This window comes from Erythrolamprus reginae, chromosome 4 (genome assembly GCF_031021105.1).
Source record: "Erythrolamprus reginae isolate rEryReg1 chromosome 4, rEryReg1.hap1, whole genome shotgun sequence".
Lineage (NCBI taxonomy): Eukaryota > Metazoa > Chordata > Lepidosauria > Squamata > Dipsadidae > Erythrolamprus > Erythrolamprus reginae.
In genome coordinates this window covers 110,624,407-110,648,020 of record NC_091953.1, presented here as the reverse complement: position 1 = coordinate 110,648,020, position 23,614 = coordinate 110,624,407, and the positions used below count along the sequence as shown (strand labels likewise).

The 23,614-nt window shown below is 39.0% G+C and overlaps 1 protein-coding gene across 6 annotated transcripts in view; it reads right to left on the bottom strand.

Moving 5' to 3' along the window:
* The window catches only part of FARP1 (FERM, ARH/RhoGEF and pleckstrin domain protein 1), a 224,047-nt gene that overhangs the window by 173,917 nt on the left and 26,516 nt on the right, over positions 1-23,614 (bottom strand). For all 6 annotated transcript variants that reach the window (XM_070751204.1, XM_070751203.1, XM_070751202.1 and 3 more), the window contains exon 2: positions 21,319-21,513. In XM_070751204.1, coding sequence (XP_070607305.1) covers positions 21,319-21,489 — 171 coding nt within the window. In that variant the 5' untranslated portion in view covers positions 21,490-21,513. The remainder of the gene's footprint in view (positions 1-21,318; positions 21,514-23,614) is intronic.

Below are 23,614 nucleotides of genomic sequence, written 5' to 3'. Positions count from 1 at the left end.
AGTCCAAAACTATTTATTTATATAAGTACAAACTCTGCTTGCAACGCAAGCATATTGGGTCTTTCAGTTTTGCACCTGAACAAACAATTTTGTGCATGACAAACTGTGTGCCCCTATCAGTATACATTTGAATTTAGGGTCCATTGTGAAGGTGGCAACAAGATACAGTGTTCCCTCGCTTTTCGCGGAGGATGCGTTCCGAGACCGCCCGCGAAAGTCGAATTTCCGCGAAGTAGAGATGCGGAAGTAAATACACTATTTTTGGCTATGAACAGTATCATAAACCTTCCCTTAACACTTTAAAACCCTAAATTGCAACTTTCCATTTTCCTAGCAACCATTTAGATTATTACTCACCATGTTTATTTATTAAAGTTTATTTTTAAAAAAAATTATTAAAAGCATGCAAAAGTTTGGCGATGACATATGACATCATCGGGTGGGGAAAACCGTGGTATAGGGGGGAAAACCCATGAAGTATTTTTAATTAATATTTTTGAAAAACCGTGGTATAGACTTTTCGCGAAGTTCGAACCCACAAAAATCGAGGGAACATGTACAACCAAACATTAGGATCCCCCTGCTGCTTTCTCAACTCAAACATGGATTTTCCTGTGTCTGTGAGAGTGCAATTTGAACCCTGAAAAAAATGCAGCACTGTGTTCTTGCAGGACCTGAAGCACTTATGACAGCTGCAGAACCTAATTCTTCACACCTCAAGAAGCAGAGAGACTGAGCACAGCTTCTTCCACAACACAAAATGCCAGAAAAAACATGCAACAGGCAATGTCCCAATCATAGCTGACTGGTCTCAAAACTTAAGGATTACTTCTTTGGTTCCTTGCACTTAAAATAAATTGATACAACCTGTGCCTTAGTTTGTCTCCTACTTGACTGAAGGAATGAGCTATAAAACAGGGTTATTTTTACCACCTGCAGAAGCTAAAAAAAGACTGCTGTTCTGGGTCTTCTTTTGCCACAAAAGATGCTAACTTCCACATGCGAAATCTAACAGGATACATTAATCTCTTTTAATAGCTTGTGTGAAATCTTTGGTTTTGTTTCCTCACTAAATGTTTTGTTACTCTGTGGGAAAGGAAAGGATCTTCCCAAAACAAAACAGAAGTGATATTTTAATCTTCCTGCTTAAATAAAGTAAGTAGTTATAGTTTCAAAAATAAAATGCCAATTTGAGGAAAGAGGGGGCTTGAATCAAATAAAACTGGGCAGTTTTTAATAGGTTTCATCGGTGAACATACTCTACGTTCTCACTAAACATCAGACGTAATATCTATTATAAGTTTCACATCTTAATTCTTAAAAAAAAACCAGGCCAAGAACAAGGACTTTATACTTTTATTGATTTTATTTCCTTCCTTGAAGCTCAAAATCTGCCAAAGTAAAAAGAAGTGAAGAAGTCTATTTTTCCTGAAAAATCATAGAGGGCCTTGGAATTTATCCAGTGCTGTCACTTCTTGGTGTATTCTCTCATCAAATATCTGGTAACTGGTATTCTAGTCTAATTTTTTTCCCCACTGAGATTATGAAGACATTTTAAAGTGGGGTCTGGGAAGGAGAAGGTGAGCAAAATGCTCAAGAGAAGTGTTTCCATTGCTTGAATTCCTTAAGCCCTCTGTTTTAAAAAGGAGATAATACTGTACTGGTGTTCTGTCGGGCTCTCTGGTAGAATCCTCCCAAAAATTCACAGATAAAAATTTCAGACACACACACGTTTGAAAATTCAAAACAATGTTCTTTATAATGAAAATTCACTTAAGCTAAGCCCTCTTTTGGTATAGCAAAGAGCACTGTCTCCAAACAAATTGGTAATTTGTACAAGTCCCTTATCAGTTCTGTGATACTTAGCTTGCAGCTGTGGGGCAATTCACAGTCCTTCTTTCACAAAGGGAAACACACTTTGCTCTGCTTTAGTTTCAAAGCAGGGAAAAATCAGCACACAAAAAGTCAAAGTCAGTAAAGTAGTCACGAAACAGAACGATCAGATAATCCTCCACAATGGCCAAATCCACAGGCTGCTATTTATAGCAGCCTCACTAATTACCACAGCCCCACCCAACCACAGGTGGCCTCATTTTCTTTGATAATAATCTCTCAGTTGTTGTTGCCTATGCATCGCTCTCCGCATGCGTGGCTGTATCATTAACTCTTGTTCTGAATCCAAGGAGGAGCTAGATAATTGATCTCCTGAGCTGTCTGCCCCACTCTCCTCCTCTCTGTCACTCATGTCTTCTTGGTCAGAGGAATCTTCATCATCAGATTCCACCCGGGGGGGGGGGGCGCAAAACAGACCTGCAGCATGTGGAGGTCTCCCCCACATCCACAGTCCTTGGGGCAGGAGCAGGGCCAGAGCTAACCACAACAACATTAAAATAATATCCTATCTATTTCCAGGCTAATAATAAGTCTGCAAATTCTGTGCCTTATATGAGTCTCCACCGACAGATCAATAGACTTTAAGCTAGTATGGAAGAAAGCTTCACCTTTCACTGTCCTTTCAATCCAAATAGTCTCAGGCAGTTCAAATTTCAAAGCAGTTGGACAATTTATTCATTACACAGTTTGAACAGAACTGGCATAGCAAGAATCTACTTCCTTAAACTGACTGGTCTTAAATTGACTAACGTGCTTGCTTGGTAAATCTGTATGTCAGTCCAGCAAAGATCCAGTATTTTTGCAATGTTACAAACTTGCTAGTGGCTTCTTTCATGTTTTAAAAAATGTTCTTTCTTTTGTCAGCATGTCAACACAGTACATAAATTCTAACTGAACTTTGCCCAGCAATCCATAACAAGGTACATTCACAATTTTCCTCTTTAATTGTACTAGTATACTCATAAAATAACAGTGCAAATAAAAAATAGGTTTTTTTTCAACTGTGTAAAATAATGTTGACAGTTCTTAGTCATCAGTATTCAAGTCAATATTAATAATTTAAAAATTACTTGCTTGTTTAGGGAAGAAAAGATGTAAATGAACACCTGTATTTACATGCCATAATCTTTAAATGACAGCAAAAGGGTGGGAGGAGGAGAAAGATTGCATAGGAAATGTCACAAGCCTGCATAGAGAACCAGATAATAGTTTGAGCTATTCACACAAGACTCAAATGCACATCTTTTTAATATGAGGCCTCAATTTTGTCCATGCCTGTATACCGTGGCAAATTTGTCCATCTTTTTTATCATCTCCTTCATCATTTCTTCTTGTCTAGATCAGTGTTTCCCAACCTTGGCAACTCTAAGATACTTGGACTTCAACTCCCAGAATTCCCCAGCCAGCAAATGGTTGGGAAACACTGGTCTAGATCAGCGTTTCCCAACCGGTGTGCCGCGGCACACTAGTGTGCCGCGAGACACTGCCAGGTGTACCGCGGCTCCTGCCCGATGCCGCGGTTTCTGGCGCTCTCCTGCTGGGCCCCAAAGAAGGAAGGCAGGAAGAAGGAGAGCTTCATTCTTCGCACCTTTTTCCCGCCTTCCTTCTTTGGGGCCCAGCAGGAGAGCGCCAGAAACCGCGGCATCGAGCAGGAACCGGGAGGTCGGAGGCACCGGCACGGCAGCGCCCCGCCCAGCTGGAGTTTCCCTGTCGTCGTCGGCACACCTGGCCGTGTCGGCGGCGGCAAGTGTCCTTTGGGGCCCGGCGGGAGGGCACTGGCGGTGGGAGTGGGGGGCGCTGCAGCAGCGCAGGCAGTCGCGGGGAGATGGCGGGGGGTGGGGGGGGCGGCTGCAGTGGCCCCGGGCACCGTTCCCTGTAGGCTTTTCCAGGGGCGCGCAGGGAGCCGCGGCCACCCGCCCGCCTGCCGGATTTCCCTCCGCGCTGATGGGGAGGTGGATTCGCCGCCCCCGCCAGCCCGATCTCCCTCCAGTGGCTGGTGATGCAGATCTACCGCCCTCGCCAGCCTGATCTCCCTCCGTGGGGGGGTGGGGGGGCGACGAACCGACGACCGGGGGCTGTCCGTCCGTGTTGGGTGGTGCAGGGCAGGCACAGGCAGCCCCAGGAGAGAACAAGGGAGGGAGAGAAAGGAAAGAGAGAGAAAGGGAGGGAGGGAGAGAAAATTGAATGAAGGAGGGAGAGAAAGAAAGAGTAAGAAGTAGAAAGGATAGAGAAAAAGGAAGAGAAAGGGAGGGAGAGAAAGGAAAGAGAGAGAAAGGGAGGGAGAGAAAATTGAATGAAGGAGGGAGAGAAAGAGTAAGAAGTAGAAAGGATAGAGAAAAAGGAAGAGAAAGGGAGGGAGAGAAAGGAAAGAGAGAGAAAGGGAGGGAGAGAAAATTGAATGAAGGAGGGAGAGAAAGAAAGAGTAAGAAGTAGAAAGGATAGAGAAAAAGGAAGAGAAAGGGAGGGGGAGAAAGGAAAGAGGGAGGAAGGGGGAGAGAAAGAAGATATGAAGGAGGGAGAAAAAGAAAGAGAGATAGGAAGGAAAGAGGGAGAGAAAGGAATGAGAGAGAAAGGGAGGGAGAGAAAGGGAATGAAAGAGGGAGAAGGGGTGAGAGATAGAAAGGATAGACAGGGAGAGAAAGGAAAGAGAGAAAGGGAGGGAGAGGAAGGAAAGAGAGATGAGAGAGGAAGGAGGAGACAGAAAGAGAGGAAGGAAGGGAGAAGGAAAGAGGGATGGAGAGAGAAAGGAAGGAAGAGAGAGAAAGAGGGAGGGAGAGAGAAATAGAGCGAAAGGGAGGAAGAGAGATTTTTTTTGTCCAAACTTTTTTTAGCGCCCCCCCCTCCATGTTCCCCAGGATTTTGAAAATATGAAAAATGTGCCGCGGCTCCAAAAAGGTTGGGAAACACTGGTCTAGATAACCACTCAAATTTTGCAAAGATGGATAAAATCTCAGTCTTGTATTAACATCAGTTATACAAACAAAGACCATAAGCACCGGACCAGATTACCTCAGGGACCGCCTTCTGCCACACGAATCCCAGCGGCCAGTTAGGTCCCACAGAGTGGGTCTTCTCCGGGTCCCGTCAACTAAACAATGCCGCTTGGCGGGACCCAGGAGAAGAGCCTTCTCTGTGGCTGCCCCGGCCCTCTGGAACCATCTCCCCCCCAGAGATTAGAATTGCCCCCACCCTCCTTGCCTTTCATAAGCTACTTAAAACCCACCTCTGCCGCCAGGCATGGGGGAATTAAGACTTTTTTCTCCCCCTAGGCCGTTACAACTGTATACATGGTATGTTTGTATGTATGTTTGGTTTTTATATATTAAGGGGTTTTAATTTGCTTTTAGTATTGGATTTTATTGTATATTTTCATGATTGTTGTTAGCCGCCCCGAGTTTTCGGAGAGGGGCGGCATATAAATCTAATAAATAATAATAATAATAAATAATAATAATAATAATAAGCAACAGCCAACTGAACTGCCAAAATTTGAAAAGAGAATACGGACAACATTTCTATGGAGCCTTGTTTTTGTTCCTTTGACTTGAGGGATTATTTCAAGCTCTTTGGAATGCAGAAGGAGCCTGTTCCTTTTCTCTTTTTCTCAGGAGAAGAACAGCTTACTTGGCTTATTACCCTCCCTCCTTTCAGGTCAAAGGGGAAAGTAAGCATCTCCTCTTGTGCCGCCAATTGGCTGCCTCCAGTCCTCAGAGACTTGGCTTCCTAAGCTTCCACAGCTGCAGCTGAAATACAGGGAATTTTGGCATGTAGTGTTTTCTTCTTCAAATTTATTTCTCAAGCCACCAAACATGGCGTGGCCATAAAACTAGAAAGGGAAATGAATGTTCAGAGAAATGCTCTTAGCTACTATGGTTTATGTTTGGTCTGTTAGGTTGTGTGATTATTTTTCTTTTTATAATAAGGGTTTTAAATTGTTTTTAGCATTAGATTTGTACATGTTGTATTGTTGTTGTGAGCCGCTCCGAGTCCTCGGAGAGGGGCGGCATACAAATCTAATAAATTATTATTATTATTATTATTATTATTATTACTATTATTATTATTATTATTATTATTATGTCAGTACAACACAGCAAATGAGATCACTATGCTGGATTTCGTATTTTATCACCAGTCGGGCGCTTCCCAAGCACCTAGAACTGCGTGATGTAGCGGCGAATTATGTTTGCCGATCCCAGTAAAGTGGCCTTTTGCAATTGACAGATGGAGATTTTGTCAATTCCGATGGTTTTCAAATGTCCGCTGAGATCCTTTGGCATTGCGCCCAGCCTGCCAAGTACCACTGGGACCACTTTCACTGGCTTATGCCAGAGTCGATGCAGCTCAATTTTTAGATCTTCGTATTTCACTAATTTCTCTAGCTGCTTCTCCTCAATTCTGCTGTCTCCTGGGATTGCGATGTCGATGATCCATACTTTCTTTTTCTCCACAATCAGGATGTCTGGTGTGTTATGCTTCAGAATTTGGTCAGTCGGAAGTCAGAAGTCCCACAGTAGTTTTGCTTGCTCATTTTCGACCACTTTTTCGGGCTTATGATCCCACCAGTTCTTTGCCACTGGTAAATGGTAGTTCTGGCACCAGTATGTGATCGATTGTTTCATCTGTTTCTTTACAGAGTCTGCACTTTGGATTGTCTGTTGATTTTTCTATTATTATTATTATTATTATTATTATTATTATTATTATTATTAATCCCAGGGGACATGTTGTACATGTTATATTGTTGTTGTGAGCCGCTCCGAGTCCTCGGAGAGGGGCAGCATACAAATCTAATAAATAATAATAATAATAATAATAATAATAATAATAATAATAATTATTATTATTATTATTATTATTGGGAAAGTTCCTCTGAAAAGAATGAACGATAAAGATCGGGCCTCCTTTCATCAGCATACAAATGGTCTTTACTTAAAACAGCCCTAATCAATTTAATTGAATGCTCTTTACTTAAATCAGTCTCAATCAATTTAATAATCAAAGAACCCACAGAGACTGGATATCTGTATCCAAGAACAGATGGACTACATCTGACACCACAAGCTGAGGTATCTGTCAATATACTGATGATAGGTCTCAGCCCATAGTGATTTAAGCGATGCCATGACCTCACTTTTTCAGTGCATGGATGCTGTTAGGCTCTTAAGGGCTGGATGAGGAGCCACGGGCTGAAACTAAAGCCTGGCAAGATGGAATGGCTCTGGATTTGGGGCTGTTTGGTCCTAGGAATATTGCCATCTCTGGTCTTGGACTGGTTGGCACTGTTCCAGACAGACCTGGTGTGTAATCTTGAGGTTCTCCTGGAATCATGACTCCATCTCAAGGAGAAGATGGAAGCCATGGCCAGGAGGCCTTTGTGCAATTGTGAGTTGTGCATCAGTTATGCCTTTTTGTGGAGTCATGCTCATAATTATACCCTAGTCATCTCTCATCTTGACTATTACAATGCACTCTACAAGGGCTGCCCTTCAAAAACATCCAGAAATTGGTTCAAAATGCTGTGCCCCAATTTGCTTCTGGGTCCAATTCAAGATGTTGGTTGTTACCTTCAAAACTCTATAATCGACTTGGGAGCAGATTATTTGAAGGATTATTTCTACTGGACCCACCAGAGCAGGGAGGTAGGAAAACTTATGGGTCGCCTCTCTTAAGGACATGCATCTAATGGGATGGCCCTTCTCCATGATGCTCCCTCTTTAGATATCATTCCAACAGGGGTTATGATTGGCCCCCTTTTTGACACTCTTTCACAAGGCCCCGATTCTGCCAATGGGCCTGGGGACTCCTGAGTGATATGGAAGCCCATCAAGTGGCTCGTCTGATTGTTGTTGCCATAGGGATGGGTGTTATTGCTTCTTGGGATTTTATCCTTGTAAGCTGCCAGGAATCACAGAGAGTGAGTTGGGCAATCATAAAATTGAATGGATTATAAATTATAAATTGTAACTGATTTTTTTTAAAAAAATACTGAATACAAATAAACTTAACATTTGTCTATCAGTGCAATTATTTCACACAATAATATCTAGATTAGACCTGAGAAAGACATATATACTACAGTGGTACCTCGAGATACGAGTTTAATTCGTTCCGGACCTGGGCTCTTAAGTCGAGCAGCTCTTATCTCGAACGACTTTTCCCCATAGGAATTAATGTAAATAATTTTAATTGGTTCCAGCCCTCAAAAAACTCACAAAGTTAGTCTAAATTATGCAGAAAGACATGTTTTTAATGAAGAAATGTACATGTACATATAAATGAATAATGAAGTTTCTTTCACTTAACTTGTAAACTTTCTTAAACTTTTAAATTTACATATGTTCAACTTCTCTGCCACCCAATCCTGTAGGACAGAGGTCCCCAACCCTTTTTGCACCAGGGACCGGCTTTAAGCGATCAAGAGAGGAATGGGTGAATGAATGGACGGAGGGTGGGAAGGAAGGAAGGAAAGAGGGAAGGGACAGGAACAGAGGAAGGAAGCAAGGAAACTTATGAAAGGGGAGAGTAAGAGAGGAATGAGTGAAGGGAGGGAGGGAGGGAAGAAGGTGGGAAGGAGAAAGAAAAGAAGAAATAGAGGAAGGGAAGGTAAAAGAGAGAAAGAAAAAGAGCAAGAAAGAAAGCTGCAAGCACTCCCCCCCCCGAGCCCCCCAGGCCGTCTGCAACCTTTTAAAACACGCGCGCCGCTTTGCAGCTGTCTCCTGAAGCCGAACGCGGAAGTTAGCGTTTGGCTTCAGGAGACAGCTCTTTGGCGCTTGTATCTTGAATTTGGGCTTGTAAGTAGAACAAAAATATCTCTCCCCTCCCAGCTCTTATCTCGAGTTGCTCTTAAGTAGAGCAGCTCTTATGTCGGGGTTCCACTGTATTAGTTTTGATATTATTCTAACCTGTTTCCTCCAAAATCAGACATCCCCTGATAATAAACCCACTTGGGCTTTTGTGTGCATAGCAATTTGGCCAATTATTTTAGAGTAAAATAAAATAAAATAAGACAGGGCCTTATTTTCGGGGAAACATTGTATTATGCAAGTAGTCCCCCATTTTATGTAAGTAGATCCCATCCTCCATTTCCGAATTTAGATTCATTCCATGTTATATGTCTGGAGCTGTTATTATGACAGGTTAGTTTGACAGAGATCAACTGTAAATATCAAGTACAGTATTTTGTTCAATCACAATAGAAATTAAATAGTGGAATTGTATATTAATTATATTAAATTCTATGCATTTATTGTCCCTCAATTGGATAGAGCTTACCTGTTTGTCTTTACTACTCTTTGTTTTGAATTTGTTTTGTGATATCTGCTTCTCTCTATTCCTCTTTTCAAAGTTACAACCGCACTGTAGAAAGTATCTTATGACCATTTTTCACATTTACAACCATTGCAACATCCCCACGGACATGTGATAAACATTCAAATGCTTGACAAATGGTTAAGATTTATGTTGGTTACAGTATTCTAGGGTCATGGGATCTCCTTTTGTGACCTTCTGACAAGCAAAGTCAGTGGGGAAGTCAGTTTCACTTAACAACCAGGTTGCTAACTAATCAGCTGCAGTGATTCACTTAACAACTGTGGCAAGAAATGTCATAAAATGGGGGGGAAAGTCACTTATCAAATGTCTTTCACAACGTAAATGTGGGGCAAAACTGTGGTAATATGTCAAGAACTACCTGTACTGCATTCAGTTTCTATGATATGCAGACGCTTGTTTAGGTTGAATTTCTTTCTTGATCCATAAGATTCCACGTTTTTAATGTTTTTACTTTTGTTGAGTGTATTTCCTTTTCAATTAGCCTTCTTTCTTAGGTTAATACCTCCCTTGGAAGTTTTTATTTTTTGTTTCTTGGTTATTATTTCTACCATCTCTCCTTCAAAATTAAGAATATAGACTATTGTAACTGTGGATATTCCAGTTCCGGTTCTATGGCCTTTTGGTTTATCTTTCTTTCTTTCTTTCTTTCTTTCTTTCTTTCTTTCTTTCTTTCTTTCTTTCTTTCTTTCTTATTGATTGATTGATTGGATTTGTATGCCGCCCCTCTCCGTGGACTTATATTGTTTTAAGAGCCAATTCTGTCAATGTTTGCAGTCAGTGTTTACATTATGCTAAAAAAGGATTTCATCATGGAGATGCCCTGTGCCCAAGTGGATGCTAGACTATCTAGCTTCAACTGTTGTTTGATAAATACTGTACGTCTGTTAAGATTATTAAACCTAATTTTAATGATTGATTAGAAATTTAAATGGTTAATCTTCTCATTAGAAAGTCATTTTTATTCTCAGTCTCCTTACTTCACAGCATAGTCCAGTTCCTCTCTATGAGAGTATCATTTGTTGTCTATTATGTAAGATTGTTAATCCATGATGGCAAATTCCTTGGCTAGGTTTCCTCTAGTTTCAACCAGCTCTGTCATAAACATACAATAGTGCCCTAATGACCAGTTGTGGTTATGACTTCACATTATTTGGGGCAATGGAGCCACTGCTTAAAACAAGAGGTAGTTTAATGGACAGGGGGAAAAAATCTGTGATGTCCTAATCTTAGTTGAAGATAGCCACTTCTTGTGAAGGCCATTTTGAGTATTTAAATAAGAACAGATCTTGTTATCAACCATTCTTCTATCCTCCTGCAGTAAGTGCTCTCAGATTTACTAATAGGTTGCCATTAGGGGAGTTAAGTAAGTTTTGGGAGATAAGAAGCTTGCAGTTCTATCTTTAGTTTACATTGTTCGTTATCAGAACATCACACTCCTACAACAGCTAAGCCTTTTGCAGTCAAACCACAGCTGATTTTTCTCCCAGTAAATCATGAAAAAATTACCACATGGAAAGGACAACATGTTGCCATATCCACTGTGAAGTTTTATCAAAGGCTCATTAATAAGATTAAATAAAATGGTAGCCTTATTACCATACGTCAGAATGAATCATCATGGGGGAGAGAAGATTCAAGGACATGTAGGAGCAGAGAAGGTGGAGTTAAATGTGTTATATGCTTGGAGTCATTGAGTTGCCACAAAAGACCTGAGTCCAACCTCCCATGAATTCTGTTGAGTCCTATCCAGCACCAATTTAGCTTTGACCATTAGTTCACCAGATTCTTTCATTAGAAGTAGCAATAACAAACTCTTCTGTGGTTTGAACTCAATAAAAACTCCTGCTTATTTGCACCTGACACGACACCTATACTTATTAAATCTTATCCATCCTATTCTACGGGGAAATAACCAGGTACTAAGAAATCCCCCCCCCTACATTTCTCAATTACTGAATGCCCCTAAGGAAGATGACAGGGTTGACTTGAATGGCTTTCCTGGGCTTTTTAAATTGGTGTTATAAAATGGAATAGTCTACAATTGATTCTAATTTGAGCAAAAAGAAACACCCAAACCAAAATTGAAAAACTGCCCAGTGTACCATAATGGTTTTATAGAGAAGTATATCCCAAAAGTAAACACTGAAAGAGCAGCCTGTGTCTTTTTTTAAAAAATGTAGAGTAAAAAATAAATTTTAAAAAACCTCATCAGGTGGGATCTATTAAAGCTAAATCTTCACAAGGCAATTTATATGAACAATAGAGAAACCAAACATCACATTCTCTATAGACTTCTAAAAGTAAAGCTGATTGTAAACAGCAAACAAAAGGACTGCAATTGAATAGCCTGAACTATCTTTCAAATGTCACCTTATTTCTGAAAAAAAATATCCAATTCCCCAGTTGGACTCAATGGCAGTTCAGAAAGGAAGCATTGAGAAAGACAGAAATATCTAACTTCAGAACAGAAGTTATTTTATTCACATATTTATAGGGCAGAGGGAAAAAAGGAAAGCTCTAAAGCAGCTGTAAAATTCACAAAGTATACATCAAATATTATTTCAGGTTTCTTCAGAAGGAAGGGACAAAAAGGACACGCTTTGAAGCAGAGAGGCACCATCCATGGGCATAAAACTCGGTCAAAACTGGTACTGAATTTTAATAGCTCTATAAACAGGACAAGTTAAGAGCTCACTACAATACAGCTTGATATGTTATATGCAGTATTTTCTCTGTTACAAAATAGCCAGACAGTTTTGGATACAGTGTTCCCTCAATTTTCACGGGGGATGCGTTCCGAGACCGCCCGCGAAAGTCGAATTTCCGCGAAGTAGAGATGGGGAAGTAAATACACTATTTTTGGCTATGAACAGTATCACAAGCCTCCCCTTAACACTTTAAACCCCTAAATTACAATTTCCCATTCACTTAGCAACCATTTAGATTTTACTCACCATGTTTATTTATTAAAGTTTATTAAAAAAATATTTATTGAAGGCGGACAAAAGTTTGGCGATGACATATGATGTCATAGGGCAGGGAAAAACGTGGTATAGGGGGAAAAAACCTATTTTTTTAATTAATATTTTTGAAAAACCGTGGCATAGACTTTTCGCGAAGTTCGAACCCGCGAAAATCGAGGGAACACTGTAGTGGCAAAGAGAGGGAACTAGAAAATGGAAGACCATGGGTTTTAGTCCTACCTTAGGAATAAAGCCAGCTAGGTGACCCTAAATCATTCACTTCTGAAGGAAACCATTCAGTGATGGGCTGCCAAGATTTTTACTGCCACACTGTGGACGTGGCATATTTTGTGGGTGTCACTTGATTGTCACGTGACTGGGTAGGAGTGGCTTGCTGGTCATTTGATCAGGTGGGAGTGGTTTACCAACCAAGATAGGTTTTCAAATAGGTCCCTGGACTCTTTTTCAGTTGTTTAAGTCACATTATTTGAATAGCCACAAAAGGGACAAATGATAGACAGCATTATTTGTTGAGGAGCACAGTAACATTTTAAGGTTTTGTACTAAACCCATAAGGTTCAGTACGATAACAGATTAGGAAGCAGCTCAATTTTCTTTCATTGCTATAAAAGTTCAGTTTTAGATAATGATTAAAATGATTAAAGTATTTATGGGTAAAAACATACTATTTAATTATTTCTTATTTTAAAAGTAATTAAGGATCATACTAAGGTACTAGAGAAGAAAGGACAATAAAAAAGCTATTAAGTATTCAATAAATAGTGCATAAACTTACTACCCTCACTGTGTCGCCGTCCCCCATGGGGGCACCAGCCCATTACTGAAATCATTTCTGAAAATTATACCAAGAAAACTGTAGGAATCTGTCCAGGTAATCACCAGAAATTGACACTGACTAAAAGGCACACACACACAAATCCAAATTATTCAGAATACGCATAACCTCCAAAATTCCCACACTGGGTAGTTCAGTGTTTGATCATATATTACATAAAATTGTCACAACTTCATGAATTACACTGCTGGTTATAGCTGGATGACCAAGCTAGTTCCACATTTTGCCTCCATTAAACAGTAGCCATAAACAGTTTCCTATCAGCAACAGATAATCAGAATAGACCATTTCCAGAAATGGAACTTTTGTTTAATTATAATGTTGATAATGATTGCCACTTTTTTTTTTGTTATCATGGCCATGAGCCAGAAGAAATTCTTATTGCCAAACGTCTTCTAAAGCTAGAGGGAAGAAATGATCTGTTTATGGAACATCACTGCTTCTTTTTCATGAGGTGGCGTGAGAAAGGAAGTAAGAAACGAGGAGAGAAGCATGATTTTTTTCATGTCAATTATATCTCATTTTACTTTCTAAGAGCTGATGGCAATGTGAGCTGTATCAGGAGTCTCCAACCTTGTGGACTCCCAGGATAAAATTCATAATTTTAAATCCTGCGGATCCCTGGGGGGGGGGGGGGGGGGCTCAGCTGCTTTTTTGCCTACCTGTCTGCTTCCGCGAGGCCTCCGGGTAAGAGGCCTGAGAGAAAGTGCCCTCTCCCCTCAGAAATACAATATTTATGCATATAAGTTGTCACTTAGCAACTGCCGCATTTAGCTACCATTCAAAGTTTATGATGATGCTAAAAAAACAACTTAGAAACATAGAAACATAGAAGACTGACGGCAGAAAAAGACCTCATGGTCCATCTAGTCTGCCCTTATACTATTTCCTGTATTTTATCTTACAATGGATATATGTTTATCCCAGGCATGTTTAAATTCAGTTACTGTGGATTTACCAACCACGTCTGCTGGAAGTTTGTTCCAAGGATCTACTACTCTTTCAGTAAAATAATATTTTCTCATGTTGCCTTTGATCTTTCCCCCAACTAACTTCAGATTGTGTCCCCTTGTTCTTGTGTTCACTTTCCTATTAAAAACACTTCCCTCCTGGACCTTATTTAACCCTTTAACATATTTAAATGTTTTGATCATGTCCCCCCTTTTCCTTCTGTCCTCCAGACTATACAGATTGAGTTCATTAAGTCTTTCCTGATACGTTTTATGCTTAAGACCTTCCACCATTCTTGTAGCCCGTCTTTGGACCCGTTCAATTTTGTCAATATCTTTTTGTAGGTGAGGTCTCCAGAACTGAACATAGTATTCCAAATGTGATCTCACCAGCGCTCTATATAAGCTTAGCAACCAGTCCTCACATTTATGACCTTCACAGCAGATATAGTCACCCTATACCAAGACGTCTTCAAAGAGTTCACCTGTTCACTTGAAAAAAGTAGCAAGAAGTGAAGAAAAACTGAAGTAAAATCGTAAGCAGAATCACAGATTTTCATTTAGCAACTGCTTCACTTAACTATCAAGTTGCCAAATACAGTCACTGAACGAAGATTATGTTTTCTCTATTCAGAAGCCAGGAAGGTATTCTATACATACCATTCTGATAGACGAAATGCCACTGGATTCACACAACATCCTAGAACAAGCTAAAACAGTTTAGCATGGAAACCCAGCTATTGTCTTAGCCTAGTATAAAACATCATATTACCCTACAGATTGTTTGAACACAGTATTTGTGTTCACAGTAACTACATTTTATTAACCTGGGACATTATAGTGCAAGCCCACTTAGAGTTTCAGTTTATGATCTTAATAAATTTTACAGTAGATCTATTCAGTAAATTGAGATATTAGGTTGATATATAACTGCCATCTACCATAAAAATCTATTTTGCAGGAAAATCAACACAGGTTTCGTAGCCCAGTAAATCATATACAACGATGCTATTATTCCAAGTGCATGGAGGCTCTTGGACCAAATCCAAAGGTTTTAAAATAATATAACACGATATAAGGTTATAAATAGTGATGGGCGAACCAAACCCACACAATTCGGGTCTGTACTGAATTTTGCGGTGTTCGGTATGCCGAACATGAACCTGAAATTTTTTCAAACTTCGGGCAAAGTTGGGGATCGTGTTCAGCGTTTGGAGCTTTGACGTCACCGACAGGTTGCTAAGGACACCAAGGTGATCACTTCCTGGATTCCATTGAATCCAGGAAGTGATCACCTTGGCGTCCTTAGCAACCTGCCTGTGACGTCAAAGCTCCACCCCCAGAATCTCTTCGTGGGAGGGATTCCCCGTTCGGGTTCGGCCGAATTTTGCATAAAGTTCGTCCGAACTTGCCGAACCCAAACACCGTTGGGTTCACCCATCACTAGTTATAAAACATGTTTATATACAGTACACTGAAAAATGTGCAACAGGCGAAACCACGGTTATACAGAGAAAACTAAAATAAATATCGAAGAATATGTAAATGTTGCTGATTTGCAAGAATATAAGTCAATGTTATTATTTAGCCCTGAGCAAGTTTAGTATCCAATAATATAGATTAAAATAATAATAAAGAAGGAAAACCTAATTCTAATAATATTCAAATAATAGGAATAATATCTATAATTCATGTAAAACAATTCCATTTTAAAAACTTTGAGAAATATGTGAATCAAGGGGAAAAAAACCAAAAACAGAATTAATGGAAGAAATTCATGTAAATAAGTAAGATATAAATGCTTATGATGAAGGGGAGAGATTACAATTTTTTTTTAAAAGCAGCTGTTATTTTGTCAGATAATTTTATTCATGTCATTCTATTTGGCATTAAGAATTTACACAAGAATTTGGCACAAATTTCAACCTAACATTTGCTATTTGTACAATAATACGGATAGTGTTTGCGAATAATGCTGACAATTAAAAAATTACTTGTCTGTTGCAGTTTACTTAGCTACTACCATGTTTCTTATCGGCAGCATACATACAAAATTATCTACAATCTCTTGTGCAAGATATATCCTGTGACATTATGGATATCACTTTACATCTTAATTTATGACTTTACTAAGCTTTCCTTATCATGCACATGGGAACAATAATTTGTCCATAATAGTAGCTAGAACCATCATAAAAAAAAATCAGTGGGGATAACAGCAGAAAATTATTGAAGCCTTTTTACACATCAATTCTGAAATGCATCCCTGACCATAAAATTATTTAAAACAATGCTGCCGTATCTAATGAAGCTAAACAATCAAATCTCTCAATACTACATGTTTTTTACTGGCATTTTAAAATATACGGCACAAATTATGTGCATTTTAAGTGAGACAATTAACTTTTAGTGAAAAATCAATCTTTAAAGAAAATCTATTATGTGGTTTAAAGTAGAATCGTGGCTGGCATGACTAAACGGCAAAGGTGCACGGAATGTTGTTAGTTTCCTACCTGAGATGGGGGTTTTTTCTACTTGAATTTTTTACCTGCTTTCGAACTGCTAGGTTGGCAGAAGCTGGGACAAGCAATGGGAGGTCACCCCATTATGTGCTGCTAGAGATTCGAACTGTCTAACTGCCTACCTTTCTGATTGACAAGCTCAGCATCTTAGCCACTGAGACATCCTTTTAATATTAATATAGTCCTTGGTTATAAACAGGAAAAAATGATAATCTTTTTTAAATCTCACAGGTCAAACCAGTGTTCCCTCTAATTTTTTTTTGGGGGGGGGCGGAAAAGTATAGTGTCTGAGCGGCAGTCCCTTTGGGACTGGGCGGCACAGAAATAATAAATGAATGAATGAATGAATGAATGAATGAATGAATGAATGAATGAATGAATGAATGAATGAATGAATAAACAAACAAACAAACAAACAAACAAATAAAAAACCCACCTTGTTTTGCCTCAGAGAATTTCAAAATAAAATACTGTACTGTGTGTCTATAACAGTGAGCTCATAATAGGGCAACTCTATCAATATCAAAATGCCACTTAAATAGTTGAGCTAGTTTCAAACTAGATTTTGATTTTCTTTCTCTCTTCCTTACTCCCATTCTTTTTCTTTCTCTTTTCCTTCCTCTCTTTTTTCTATCTGTTTCTCTCTCTTCCTCTCTCTCTCCTTCCCTCTCACTCTTTCCCTCTCGGCTTCTGGGCAGGTTTGGAAAACTCTGAGTTGATGATGATTTTTAAGTGAGCGATTGCTCACTGCTCAGCTTAGAGGGAACTATGGGTCAAACCTGTTCTTTCATAATTATTTTAATGTTTGATCTGTTGGGAGAGTATGAATAGTATTCTTTCAGGCATGGTGGAATAAAGCCCAAGATAAACAAAAATGGAACCTGACTTACTGTTCCTATCTAAAGTTAGAGTGAGAATCAGTATACACTACAATGAAACAGGTAGAGAAAGCTTAAAAGATTGCCTCATGGATTTTTTACAAATTTTTGCTTAATATTTTTATCTATCTATCTATCTATCTATCTATCTATCTATCTATCTACCTACCTACCTATCTATCTATCTATTTTGTCCAATACATAGTACACATTGAAGAGAAAGATATGTAATAATATAAGTAAAGAAAAGAATAGAAGATAAGATATAAAAGTATAGGTGAACATATTTGAAAGGAAGAAAAGATAAATGAGATAAGGAGAGACAATTGGGCAGGGGACGGAAGGCACACTGGTGCACTTATGCACGCCCCTTACTGACCTCTAAGGAACCTGGAGAGGTCAATTGTGGATAGTCTAAGGGAAAAATGTTGGGGGTTAGGGGTTGACACTACTGAGTCAGGTAATGAGTTCCACGCTTCGACAACTCGGTTGCTGAAGTCATATTTTTTACAGTCAAGTTTGGAGTGGTTAATATTAAGTTTGAAACTGTTGCGTGCTCTTGTGTTGTTGCGATTGAAGCTGAAATAGTCATTGACAGATAGAAGGTTGCAGCATATGATCTTGTGGGCAATACTTAGATCGTGTTTCAGGTGACGTAGTTCTAAGCTTTCTAGACCTAGGATTGATAGTCTGCTTTCGTAGGGTATTCTGTTTCGAGTGGAGGAGTGAAGGGCTCTTCTGGTGAAGTATCTTTGGACATTTTCAAGGGTGTTGATGTCCGAGATGTGGTATGGGTTCCAGACAGATGAACTGTATTCAAGGATGGGTCTTGCAAAAGTTTTGTAGGCTCTGGTGAGTAGCGTGAGATTGCCAGAGTAGAAGCTGCGTAGGATCAGGTTAACAACTCTAGAAGCCTTTTTTGCGCTATTGTTGCAGTGGGCTTTGGCACTTAGATCATTTGTTATTAATATTCCAAGGTCTTTTACTGAGTGGGGGCTGGCTGTGAGATTTTGTTTATTCAGTTTATATATGAGGTTCGGATAATAGTTTTGCCAAATTAGAATTTCAAGCTTGACAGGGCAGGTAGAGAACAATAAGTGAGAAAAGGTGCACAAACAAAAAAACCTACTGAGCTAAGCTACCGTAATATCTGACAGAAACAAAGATTACATTAAAATGACTTAACACTCCTTATATCTCACGATGAACTGATCCCACAAATGAATAACCACGTACTTAAACTTTCTAAGTTTATTTCAATCAATTTAGAAAGTATCCTTTTCTTTCAACAACTCCATCAAGTTGGCATACAATGTAAGAACTGATACACTGGAAGTGATACAAGCAAAGAAGATTTTAAAAATCCTGTTGTGGTTAGCTCTGGGCCAGCTCCTGCCCCAAGGACTGTAGATGTGGGGGAGACATCCACATGCTGCAGGCCTGTTTTGCCCCCCCCCCCGGTGGAATCTGCTGATGAAGGCTCTTCTGACCAAGAAGACATGAGTGACAGGGAGGAGGAGAGTGTGGCAGACAGCTCAGAAGGAGATCAATTATCTAGCTCCTCCTTGGATTCAGAACAAGAGTTAATGATACAGCCACGCATGCGGAGAGCGATGCATAGGCAACAACAACTGAGAGATTATCAAAGAAAGTGAGGCCACCTGTGGTTGGGTGGGGCTGTGGTAATTAGTGAGGCTGCTATAAATAGCAGCCTGTGGGTTTGGCCATTGTGGAGGATTATCTGATCGTTGTGTTTCATGACTGCTTTACTGACTTTGACCTTTTGTGTTCTGATTTTTCCCCGCTTTGAAACTAACCCAGAGCAAAGTGTGTTTCACTTTGTGAAAGAAGAAGGACTGTGAATGACCTCACAGCTGCAAGCTAAGTATCACAGAACTGATAAGGGACTTGTACAAATTACCAGTTTGTTTGGAGACGAGTGCTCTTTGCTATACCAAAAGAGGGCTTAGTTTAAGTGAATTTTCATTATAAAAACATTGTTTTGAATTTTCAAACGTGTGTGTGTCTGAAATTTGTACCTGTGAATTTTTGGGAGGAGTCTGCCAGAGAGCCCGACAGAGCAAAATCCATATGAAGAGTTACTAAAAATCAAACCAGCAAAAAGCATGTTTGAACAGTTGACGGTGGAGAACCTTAATGTGATATTAAAAGGACAGATTGGTTACAGATGTGTGTACCCAAAGAAGGCAATCTGTCCCTGGAGCATTTATTTATAGGAATTGGGGATTGAGTAGAGGTTTTCGTTTCTCTCTAAAATTAACTCAAAATCATTGTCCACTGCTACAAAAGCTTGATTACACTTCCACCCTTCCTATAGGAGTTTTAAAAGGATTTATCATCATAAACCATGACATACTAATCTGATGTAGGGTTGAATGGTATCTCATCTGACACTGAATGTCATTAGCCAGACTGAAATCAATCCTATCTTCTCCCACCCGCCTAATCTTGCTTTTTTTTAAAAAAAAAAGCACAAGAATTAGTCCTCAAGGGATACTATCAAGAGCACTATGAAGAGATATGCTATACGTAATGGAAGAGCATCTAGAAGAAACTCCCTCTCCCAACTCACAGTTCTTGTCCGATTAAAAATACCGATCTAGTTCTGAGAATTAGCTTTCGGCTGGTTCATGTAGGAAGCTGAAAGATTTTTTTCATTATATACTATTGGTCACGATGACAAAATGCAGAAGATTATGAATAGAAAAAAAATTATTCACTTATAGATCAGGAGAATGCATCGATGAGGAACCAATCAAGGTTTAAGCAACACAGACTTTCTACTACTGGCAATTGTTGACTTTTGCTTGAGAATAATGAAGTGAATGTTCTTATGAATGCAGGATGACAATGGATTGGGTAATTCATCAATACAAGCAGCTACTGTTTTTTTTTGCAGAAGCTTGCTTGAGCATAACATTTAATTGACACAGAGATTAAAGACTAAAATCTTATGGCATAATGGACCATAAAACTAACATATTAAAAATGACAATAAATTTCCTAATATGACAACATGACTACCAAAGCTGAGTTTGTTTAAAACCAATATAAAATCTGTTAGTTCTTCAATTAATTCTGTGTGGCTCAGCAATTCTCTTTAATTGTGAATATAAAAGAATACATCTTAGTAATTCAGAAATCCCTCTCCTATAATATGCATCTTAATCGAAGTCAGTCCTAACTTGCCAAACATAAATATTTACATTTATTTTTTCTGGCTATATTATCTCACAGATCTACTGCAGGTTTTGCGAGAGAATTATTATATAGTTTTGAGCTTCCAGAGACAAGGTGGATTTAAATGTACAAAAAACTTTTAAAAACCAGAGATTTCAGGCAATTAAAGACATTCTGTTTCAATGAAATTCTCAAAACATAAAGAAAATCAAACAAGTGGTAATGCACTAATTATATACTAGTATTAGAATGTAATCACCTTATTTAATAACAATACTTAAGATTTAAAATGTAAGATCAAAATTATCTTTAGAGTATCTACAGATTTTTTTAAGTGAAATAACTGATGTTGTTAATATTAGGGGGTTTTTTTCCTCTGTGAAGCTAATTATTCAGTTATTTCATAGTTCTTAATTAGTTCATGGTGGTGTATATTGCAACTGACAATTTCAGTTAGTGTTAAAAGATTGTTGATTTAGATAATTAATAGCAGCTTTAAAAGTATTTCTTTTTCTAGTTTGTGATGATACCAGGAACATCTGAGATATTGTACCTCTATTGCAATTTTAACTACCTTTTAAATCTTAAGATATTTAATACTGCTCTCCTATGTGAGCTATACAAAGTCACAAAACTAGAGGCAGATACGCCAGTGTCAACCTTTTGCGCCACCCTCATCCCCAGCCAAGAATGAAACGTAGACTCAGAATATCACCTTACCGGAATTTCAAATGTTTCCTGTGTATCATCCAGCATTTGGACTTTGATAGAAATAAGTTTTCCTGTAGGTGTTGAAGGCAGTTTCTGTCCATGTTCCAGAGAACTGATGCCAGCATTCTCCTGTATTCCTAGCCGAGATCCTGTTGTCGTTCTTTGCTCCATTTCACCCATATCTGAAGCGACAAGTTTCTATTTCTAACAGGGGAGCAAAGACAAAGAAAATATGGTACAAAGTTAGTTCAATTACTCTGAGACTTTAAGTGACTTACAGCCACAACTGAGACTAGAATTTCTTTGTTAAGCAATGCATTGGAGTCATGTCCAATTTTATGACCTTTTGTGCAATGGTTGTTAAGTGAATCATTTCAGTTGCTAAGCGAGTCACACCATCTTTAAGCAAATCTGAATTTTCCCATTGATTTTGTTTATGAGACTGTTGTGGTTAGCTCTGGCCCTGCTCAGAGGACTGTGAATGTGGGGGAGACATCCACATGCTGCAGGCCTGTTTTGCCCCTGGTGGAATCTGCTGATGAAGGCTCCTCTGACCAAGAAGACATGAGTGACAGGGAGGAGGAGAGTGTGGCAGACAGCTCAGAAGGAGATCAATTATCTAGCTCTTCTTTGGATTCAGAACAAGAGTTAATGATACAGCCACGCATGCAGAGAGCGATGCATAGGCAACAACAACTGAGAGATTATTATCAAAGAAAATGAGGCCACCTGTGGTGGGTAGGGCTGTGGTAATTAGTGAGGCTGCTATAAATAGCAGCCTGTGGGTTTGGCCATTGTGGAGGATTACCTGATCGTTGTGTTTCATGACTGCTTTACTGACTTTGACTTTTTGTGTGCTGATTTTTCCATGTTTTGAAACTAAACCAGAGCAAAGTTTCTTTCACTTTGTGAAAGAAGGACTTTGAATTGCCTCACAGCTGTAAGCTAAGTATCACAGGACTGATAAGGGACTTGTATAAATTACCAGTTTGTTTGGAGACGAGTACTCTTTGCTATACCAAAAGAGGGCTTAGTTTAAGTGAATTTTCATTCTAAAGAACATTGTTTTGAATTTTCAAACGTGTGTGTGTCTGAAATTTGTACCTCTGAATTTTTGGGAGGATTCTACCAGAGAGCCCGACAGAACATAAGTCAAGGATTACCTGGTTACACACAGTGAAGGGATACCAAAATGTTTACTACAACACTGTGGGCATGGCTTATGCAGGACACCCTGCATATTCTTTCATCTTTCAGTGCAAATTGGGTGTTCTGGGGTGGAGCTTCATTTTTGCTACACCACTGCCTCCCCCCCCCCCCGGTCTGCGCAATAGCCCACCCCTGGTTACACAGTAGTTCTAAATCAAAATAAAATGGTTACCAATAAAATTAAAGATAATTGTTTATCTGAAATGAAAATGGGTTGTGAATTAGTTATGTTTTCTTTTCTTTTTTTTTAAATTTTTTTATTTACATATAAACAATTAAACAATCAGACAATAATTAACTAACAGTTCATTTACATCTAAACAATATACGATACAAACAAGGAATTAAAAGATGAGCATATGGTATACAGTGTTCCCTCGATTTTCGCGGGGGATGCATTCTGAGACCACCCGCGAAAGTCGAATTTCCGCAAAGTAGAGATGCGGAAGTAAATACGCTATTTTTGGCTATGAACAGTATCACAAGCCTTCCCTTAACACTTTAAACCCCTAAATTACCATTTCCCATTCCCTTAGCCACCATTTAGATTATTACTCACCATGTTTATTTATTAAAGTTTATTTTAAAAAATATTTATTAAAGGCGGACGAAAAATTGGCAATGACATATGACGTCATTGGGCAGGAAAAACCGTGGTATAGGGGGGGAAACTGCAAAGTATTTTTTAATTAATATTTTTGAAAAACTGTGGTATAGACTTTTCGCGAAGTTCGAACCCGCAAAAATCGAGGGAACACTGTATCTCCCGTCCCCTCCTGAGGCTGGCTCAATTGACAGCCTCCTTTTTGTTCTTAGCAGTATTATAACCAATGTTTTAATCAATAACATGTAATTTGTGGTTTATAATATATGATATTGCATTTTCAATTCTTATTTTGCAACTTGAAAACGTATATTCTATTAAATAAACCGAGAAAAGAGTTGTATTTAATTCTTTAGTAGTTTTGATTTATAGCATTTCTTTGTCATGCAGCACTACTAGTAGTTGTTCTTTTGTTCAACCATATGTAGAAATCATTCCAAATCTGATAGTATTTTGAGTTATCTTAGTTATGTTTTCATTAATCAGCCTTCA